Source organism: Calidris pugnax, unplaced genomic scaffold, assembly GCF_001431845.1.
Source record: "Calidris pugnax isolate Ruff unplaced genomic scaffold, ASM143184v1 scaffold17, whole genome shotgun sequence".
NCBI classification, from domain to species: domain Eukaryota; kingdom Metazoa; phylum Chordata; class Aves; order Charadriiformes; family Scolopacidae; genus Calidris; species Calidris pugnax.
The window spans coordinates 12,957,059-12,965,154 of NW_015090794.1; the positions used below are offsets into that span (position 1 = coordinate 12,957,059).

Genomic DNA, 8,096 nt, shown 5'->3' on the forward strand with positions numbered 1-8,096 from the left:
CCCCCCAGGAGCTGAAGGGTGACCTTTGCCTGCTTCTAGCGCTCTGCTTTACAGTATTGGAAAAAGGTCATAAAAGAGACCCAAATCGCGTTGTATTTTTTAAAAATTTCAGCATATTCTCTGACGTTTCCCCCCCGCCCCGCCCCGGCTCCCCTCCCCAGCTGCCGGCCGGGGGGTGTCAGGGCAGTTCCCCATCCCCCGAGGGCTCTTCTTTGCTCTGGTCCATGGAGTCACTGTCGTTGCCCTCGGTGTCGGAGGCGGTGTCGGAGGCGGAGGGCTCGGGGCAGGCGCGGGCCGGCGTCACGATGACGGCACGTCTCTGCTCCTCTTCCTGCAGCTGCTTCTCCTGCGTCCCCTCGATGTGCTGGATCGCCTGCCGAGGGCAACCACCGCCCGTCAGGACATCGTGGGTCCCCCTCCGATACGTCCAGTGGGGTTTTAGGGACACCCTCCCCACACAAAAGCCTCCCCCCTGCGGTCCACCCTCCTTACCTGAACGATGGTGTCAAGGTTTTGCCGGGACGTGGAGACTGTGTTGATGACCGAGGACGGGCCCATGGTGACCACGGTGACGTGATGGGAGGGAGGCGGCGCTGGAACGATCACGGTGGGGTGGTGGGTGGGCGCTGGGGGAGCGTGTGATGGCAGGAGCTGGGGAGGGAAGCAAAAAAAAATAACAAAACCAACCCCAATCAGGAGAGATCTGGGCATGGCGGCGACGGGGAGAACATCACACTTCTTTGTGGACCCCAAACTCCTTCCAGAGCCCATAAGCAGCAGCTCGGCTGGTCCAGTTCACCCATCCCAGACAGACACGGGAGGATGGCAACCAAAAGCTGCCATCTCTTTAGCTTTGGCAGAGCCAAACGCCAAGGATTCCCCCTATCCCGAAGCGGGAAAGATTTGGGCTTTTTAAGGCAGGAGAGCCAAGTGCCAGCCCTCCCATCGCCTCCATCTGCGCAGCCGGGAACCCGCCGCACCCCTCGGAGATCCTGGTGGAAACAGCGGATGGGAAGATCCGCCCTAGCAGGAGGCTAAGGAGAGTTCACCTAAAAATAGGCTGAACTTCCCCGGGAGGTGGCCGGCAGGGATCCTGCAGGGATGCAGCTCGGCGGAAGCCAAAGGAGGGAGGAAGCTGGTTTTTCTCCCTCCCTTTAAAGCTCCCCAGGCTGAGCTGGAGGGTGGCAGGGAGCAAGGACCGGGTGCGAGCACCACGCTCGCCTCCTCGCCGCACCAGGCTGGCCCGAGGCTTCCCCCCACCGTTGGCAAATCCGACTGTGACTGAAGGCTCCCGTCCCTGCAGTCCCCCTGCCAGCTCACCCACTCCCCATTCCCAGCCTGGTGGGTGCCAGGGAACAGTTTGGGAGGGTCCCCAAAACTCAGCAGGAGTCGCCCAGTGAGAGGTGAACCCCAGAGATGGCGTTGGTCTCCGTGCTGCTGCAAACCACCCGCTGTGGCACGGGGAGTGTGACCTGCACAAAGCGCTGGCGGTGGTGCCATCACGACTGTGGGCATCACCCAGGGATGGGACAGATGCCCATTCATGGACCGAGGGCAAGGAAACGTGGCCAACAGGAGTCAGAGCAGGACCACGGCTCGCCAGAGTGGGAGCTGCTCTCCACCCGTGCCCAGTGGGGAGGGAGATGCCACCATGGGGTGGGGGCAAGTCAGGGGTAGCCACATTAAGCATCCTCCCAGCACAGCCTTGGAAAGCCATGAGCTTGCTAGAGCCAGGCTGAATCCCTGCCCATAAAAAACCCTCTGTGCCAGGGAACAGAGCTGCTTGGACACCACCACATCACAGTCCAAGCCACAACCAACTGAAACACGGGGTCTCCATAGCACAGCCCCCCGAGCACTTAGGGGGGGGTCTGTGTGCTGATCCTTTCCCAATTCCCTCAGGGTGAGAGCTTTGCTGAGACACCACTGTCCCTCCTGGCCAGTCCTAAGGGATGGGAGGTGCCAAGCACATCAATGAACTGCACCAACCCCCCGTGTTTCACCACCTGTGGGCCCAGCTGCACCTCTGGGGGGGGGAGTCACTGGGGTGTCCCTGTGGGTGGGCTACAGCGGCATCCGCGCACTCACCTGTGTTCGGATCTGCTGCTCACGCTCTAGCTTCTCCTGGTGCAGCAACCTCACCTGCTCCTGCTGCTGCTGGAGCTGCACTTGCTGAGCGATCACCTTCAGCTTCTCGGGGTACATGTGGGCCTCCAGGGAGCGAACCTGCCGGCCGAGAGAGCCCCAACACGTCAGTGGGGAGCCCAGCCTGCTCCCGGTATGGCAACCCCCCACCCCGCATCACACCAGGCAGGGTCCCCGTGGGGTGGGGAGGGCCCGTGGCCAAGTGTGGAGAAGAGGTGGCCGCAGCAGATGACCCGTTGTCCCCTGGGGGCTGCAGCACAGCCATGGCAGAGCCCACTAGAGGGCGAGCCCGGCCCGGGCATGGCCAGCGTGGTGCCACGCAGCGCCGCAGCCGCATCCGGCCCCGCACGGCCTCACCTGCTCCTCCAGCATCATGCGGACCGAGCGCTCCTTGTCCAGCTGCTGCCGGAGCTCGATCATCTCCCGCCGCAGGTCCTCAGCTTTCTCGTCCTCCCAGATGTCCGGCGAACCGATCCCTTCGTCTTTGTCCTCCGCCCGTCGCCGCTTCGGGGAGGAGCCGCTGAACTCCTGCCGTGGGGACGTGGTGTCAGGGGACAGGGACGAGCCCTGACGCCCTCCCCAGTATCTAGACCATGTCTGGGTGGTGCCAACCCCTCAGCCACCCCCCAGCAGGGAAGGGGCTCCCCAGGGACATTGGCAGCACCTGGGGATAGACAGGCTCCTGCGCCCTGTGTGTGCCCACTGTCCTGGTCCTCACCCTCCCAGCCTTGCGCAAGCCCGTTTCTCACACCAAGACACCCAGGGTGGCTGAACCAGGCCACCCCAGAGCCAGAGCTGCCACCAGGCTGTACCCCAAATGGAAAACGGGTCCCCAGCCCCTCTCCCCCTGCCAGATAAGGGGTGCCAGGTTGAACTGGGCTCCCCTGCCCAGCCAGGAAGGTGCAGAACATCTCCATCCCCCACTTTGTTAGGACAGAGGGTCTTGCCTGACACCAAGAACAGCAACAACACCCCCTCCATGGCCAACTGGGACTGTCCCATCCCATCCCATCCCTGGGGTGCACAGGCAGGCCCTACCTGGATGAACCGCTTGAGCTGGGTGTTCTGCTGCAGTAGCCGAGTCTTCTCCTGCTCCAGGGAGAAGATGTACTCGGCTGTCTGCTGGAGGATGGCCGCCTGCAGGAGAGCCAGGAGGGAGACGCTGAGGCAGGAGAGACTCTGGTGTCCCCCCAAGGTTCCCCCCACCCCGTGCCGATTCCCTCCCTGCCTGGGAGACAACAGCACCACTCCTCGCCCAGCCCCGGTGTCTCCATCCAAGGTTTGCTTCACTCCCAGGTCTCCCCTGGGTTCTCCACCATGGTGAACTTCCAGTTCACCCATCTCAGGAAGCCAACTGGCTGCTGAGAGCCCCCTCCTCGCCCCACTCCCCTCTGCAGTGGGGCCACCTCATCACCCGGGCATATGCCACCCTGCTCCTGGGGTATGGGGTGCTGTCACATGCACCCAGCCCACCCCAGGACACCAGGTTTGCGATGCACACCCACTCCCACCGAGGAGACCTCTCCAGGAGACACCTCCATCAGTGGATTAATACATGCAAATATCCCCAATTACTCTCCCTGCCCTGATAAGCACCGATGAAAACCTCTCCGTGCAGGACCAGCGCCTGCACCCCGCGTCATGGTGGCCCCGGTGACGTCCCGCTCACCTTGCTGAGCTTCTCCCCGTCCGTGTGTGGGATGAGGGTTTTCAGAGACTGGAAGCCAGCATTGATGCTCTGCATCCGCCGCCTCTCGTTGCTGTTGGCGATTTCCCTGCGTATCCGACGCTCCTGGTCCCGCTGGGTCTCCGGAGTCAAGGGGATGTTGGCCAAGCTGCGAGAGAGGCACGGGGTTAGGGAGGAGGGGACTGCACCCCTGCTGCCCCCCACCCTGCCCCCCCATTGCTTTGCAATCACAACGCCGAGCCACCAAAGGGATGGGAAACACGGAGGAGATGATGGTGAGCACGGAAGCGGGTGGGTGGGTTTCTCCAGCCCCATATCCAAAGCTCCAGGGGATGCATCGACCGAAGGGTGGCCCTGGAGAACTCGGACATGGGCTGCCCAACACCAGCGCCGATGGCAAGCCCGGGCGAGGGGAGTGGAGGGGACAGGGCAGGGACCCCCGGGTGGGCGAGGGAGGCTGTAGGTCGGCCGGCTGGGTCCCCACAGGGCCGGCCGGCGTGTGTGGCCCCGGGAAGGCGGCTCCCTCCCTCCCGCCCCGCTGATGGCTTCCAGATGACAGCTCCCAGCAGAGAAGCCCCCGTCCCACCCCAAGCCGCAGCTCCCGCCTGTTTCCTGCCGCCGCCTCCTCGCCCCCCGCGCCCTCGCCCCACAGATGGGCCGGGAAATGCCTCCCGGAGCCGGAGACGCCGCCGGCAGCAAGCGGGGATGGTGGCGGGGAGGGCTTTGGCCAGCCAAGGCCAACACCTGTGGGTCCAGGGCACCCGAGCAAAGCCCACCACTGGCCGTGGGGGTCCAGCTTCTTCACCCACACCCCGCTTCTTCCCTGAGACAGCCCAGGGAGCAGGGCAACCGAATCTGGGTAAGGATTCTGCATCACAGGGAGCCCACCAGGCAGTGGCCAGCACCGGCAATTAATTAATAAGCCAAGGGCTGGGGTGATAGCTGCTTGTTAGGCCAAACCAAGGTGACTGGCAGCCCCTGCCATGCTGCTGGCCATCCCGTTGCCACCAGCAGCCACTCTCTCCAGGGTGCAGGCAAGCACCCAGCACCCTTTGGCTGCAAGTCAAGTGGCCGGCGCCAGGGATGCGGCGAGGACCGAAGACTAAACACACGGGCCGGGCTGACGGCACGAGGAGAGATAAGATGGGCTTTGGCCTCTCCCCCAGGTACCCAGCGGCTCCGGGATGAGGAGATGGGACTGTCCCACCTTGCCAGCACTGGGCTTTTCCTGCCCTCCTGGCGAGGCCATGGAGGAACCACAAAGGTTTCGGAGCCCTGGGGTCAAAATGGCAAAGCCAAGGGCTCTGAGATACATGGGGACAGGGAAAGATCCCAGCTCAGCCTAGAGGGATGGGGAAGGATCCCAGTGCATACCAGGGAAATGTGGAAGGATCCCAGCTCAGCCCAAGGGGCTAGGAAAGGGATCCCAGCGCATCCCAAGGGGACAGGAAAGGATCCCAGCTCAGCCCAGAGCCATGGGGAAGGATCCCCACTCATCCTAGAGGGATGGAGAAGGATCCCAGCTCAGCCCAGAGCCATGGGGAAGGATCCCCACTCATCCTAGAGGGAGGGAGAAGGATCCCAGTTCAGCCCAGAGCCATGGGGAAGGATCCCCACTCATCCTAGAGGGAGGGAGAAGGATCCCAGCTCAACCCAGGGGGCCAAGAAGATGTTTTCCCAAGGCAGCATCCTGGGTTTCCTGAGGCTGGTGCTGAGCACCCACTGCACCAGATCCCTCCTGTGCAGCTCCCAATGGGCGTCCCGGGGGGCACGGAGCTGGGGTGGGTGCCTGGGGGTCTGCCCCACTCACAGGGAGCAGCTGTCTGCCACATGGAGCAAGAGCTGGGATGGTGAGATGGTGGCACAGGGTTCCCATCCAGTGGTGGCCATCGCCTGCCTCCCTGCTCCTGCCAAAATCCAGCCCCAAACTCATCCCCCAAACATGCCAACGCTGGCAGGTCTTGGGGACGCCATCCCTTTGTATGGGCAGGGTCTGTCCCCTGGCACAGCCACGTCTGGCGGGGACAGGGAGGTGGCCACTCCGGGATGTCTGACCACCAGCCCTGGCCACTCAAGGGGAATGGGACAGAGAGGCCCAGGACCGGGCAGCGCGGAAGCGGTTTCTTAACTACCAGGGAAGGAGGAAGAGCCTGCTTCCTCACCGGCAGAGCTCCCGCAACCTGCCCCAGCAGCTCTTCCTGGGGAGAGACCCAAGAAGTGACAGCTACAGGCGGAAAGGGGGAGAAGAAACCATGGATTCAGAAGCTGGCCCGGCACCCAGCGCCACCCAGGACGGGGCAGGACAGAGGTGTGGGGAGCAGATGGCACCTACCGGAGCTCTGGCACGGCAGAGAAGCCCCCAAGGCACCCCCAGCCCCATGTCAGTGCCGTGGGGTCTGGGTCGGGCAAGTAGAATTTGGTCCACCCTGTTCTGGTGGCGTGGCAGCCCCTGGCACAGCCCAGTGGGGATGTCACACCGGCCCAGACCTCAAGGGAAACAAACCCACGGGGGTGTCGGAGCCGCTGCTGCTGCCCGGTGAGGAGGCTGGGGGCTCAGTGGGGCCGTGGTGGGTGCCCCACTCTGCCCACTCCTGTCTGCCACTGCCCACAACCAGTGCTCTGGTTCGTGCTGGTGGGCAGAGGGGGCATGGGTGTCCCTGAGGTCCTTGAGGTCACAGGCAAAGGTGTCCCTGAGCTCACAGTTAGGGTATCCCCGAGTTTGCACGAAGGGCATCCCCCAGCCTGCTACGCTCGAGGGCGGGCTGTCCCTGAGGTTGCAGGCTGGGTGTCCCCAAGTTCATAGGCAGGGTGTCCCCAAGCTCCTGGAGCTCAAAGGCAGGGCGTTCCTGAGCTTGCAGGCAGGGCGTCCCTAAGCTCGAAGTCAGGGTACCCTCAAGGTGGCCGAGCTCACGGGCAGAGTGTCCCTAAGCTCCTGCTGGAACGCAGGGTGGCCCCGAGCACACCAGGCTCACAAGCAGGACATCCCCGAGCTCGGGGCAGTGGAAAGTCAGTGAGGCTCCCCCAGAGCTCTGCCCCACACCTGGGGGGAATGTGGGGCCACGCAGCCCCCCCACCCCAAGCCGGACAGCCACATTTCCCTGCCCCAGGCGGTTGCCCTCCCACTCCAGGCCACAGGCCCACAGCGACTGATGTAGGGGGGACCCAGCAAAGCCACCCCACTGCCCTGCGTCCCTGCCCCACAGCCACAACCCCTCTGGGGGACTCAGGTGTGGGCATCCCCCAAGCGCCCCCCACCCCAGGTGAGTCTGTGGGGCGGCAGGGAGATGGGGCAGGGCCGTGGGCACCCCCTGTGGGGCAGGGCTGGCCCCGGGGGGGAGGAAACGTGTGTGCTGGGGCAGGGCTGCCCCACGGAAGGGTTGGGACTGGAGGGGCCTGGGCTGCCCCACAGGAGTAGTGGGGCCTGGCTGCTGTGGGCTGCCCCATAGGGACCACAGGGAGACCCCAAAGGCCTGAGCTGCCCCATAGGGAACCCACGGGGAGACCCCAAAGGCCTGAGCTGCCCCATTGGGACCACAAAGGGACCACACAAAGCGACCCCACTGGCCTGATCTGCCCCACAGGGACCACACAGGGACCCCGCGAAGACCCCACAGGTCTCAGCTGCCCCACAGGGACCTTGTGAGCCCGAGCTGCCCCACAGGGACCCCACAGGCCTCAGCTGCCCCACAGGGACCCCAGGAGCCTAAGGCTGCCCCACAGGGACCACAGAGGAACCCCACAAAGCCCCCACAAGGCACCCACAGGGACCCCAGGAGCCTAAGCTGCCCCACGGGGACCACAGAGGAACCCCACAAGGGCCCCACAGGCCTCAGCTGCCCCACAGGGCACCCACAGAAGCCTGAGCTGCCCCACAGGCCCCCCCGGGGCCCGGGCCGCCCCCCATGCGCGGCAGGGCCCGGCCGCTCAGGCCCGCCCCACGGCGAGGGGCCTTGTGCCGCCCCGCGGGTCCCGTAGCGGCGGGGGCCGCCCCGCATGGCCCCGCGGGGCCTGTGCCGCCCCCCCTCTCCCCCGCCTCCTCCACGCGTGGCCGGGGCCCACAACCCGCCGCCTCCCCGCCAGGCCCCGCCGGCCCGGAGGCTCCGCGTCCCTATTCCCCCAGCCGGGGCGAGAAGGAGTGGGACTGGGGTGGTGGTGGTGGGGGGGTGTCCCCGCCATTGATCTCCCACCCGCGCCGTGTCGCCGGGGCTTTGTGCCGCCGCCGCCTTCCCCGCACTACATGTCCCGGCAGCCCCGGCCGCGACCC

At 65.1% G+C, this 8,096-nt stretch overlaps 1 protein-coding gene across 1 annotated transcript in view; it reads right to left on the reverse strand.

Annotated features, from left to right (window-relative positions):
• Positions 1 to 39: 39 nt before the first annotated feature.
• The window catches only part of TFAP4 (transcription factor AP-4 (activating enhancer binding protein 4)), a 23,299-nt gene continuing 15,242 nt past the window's right edge, over positions 40 to 8,096 (reverse strand). Inside the window, exons 2-8 of the mRNA XM_014936219.1 lie at positions 4,419 to 4,576; positions 3,815 to 4,051; positions 3,184 to 3,282; positions 2,503 to 2,673; positions 2,089 to 2,226; positions 493 to 651; positions 40 to 373 (exon numbers count right to left, since the gene is read on the reverse strand). Of these exons, the coding sequence (XP_014791705.1) occupies positions 179 to 373; positions 493 to 651; positions 2,089 to 2,226; positions 2,503 to 2,673; positions 3,184 to 3,282; positions 3,815 to 4,051; positions 4,419 to 4,576 (1,157 nt within the window). The 3' untranslated portion in view covers positions 40 to 178. The remainder of the gene's footprint in view (positions 374 to 492; positions 652 to 2,088; positions 2,227 to 2,502; positions 2,674 to 3,183; positions 3,283 to 3,814; positions 4,052 to 4,418; positions 4,577 to 8,096) is intronic.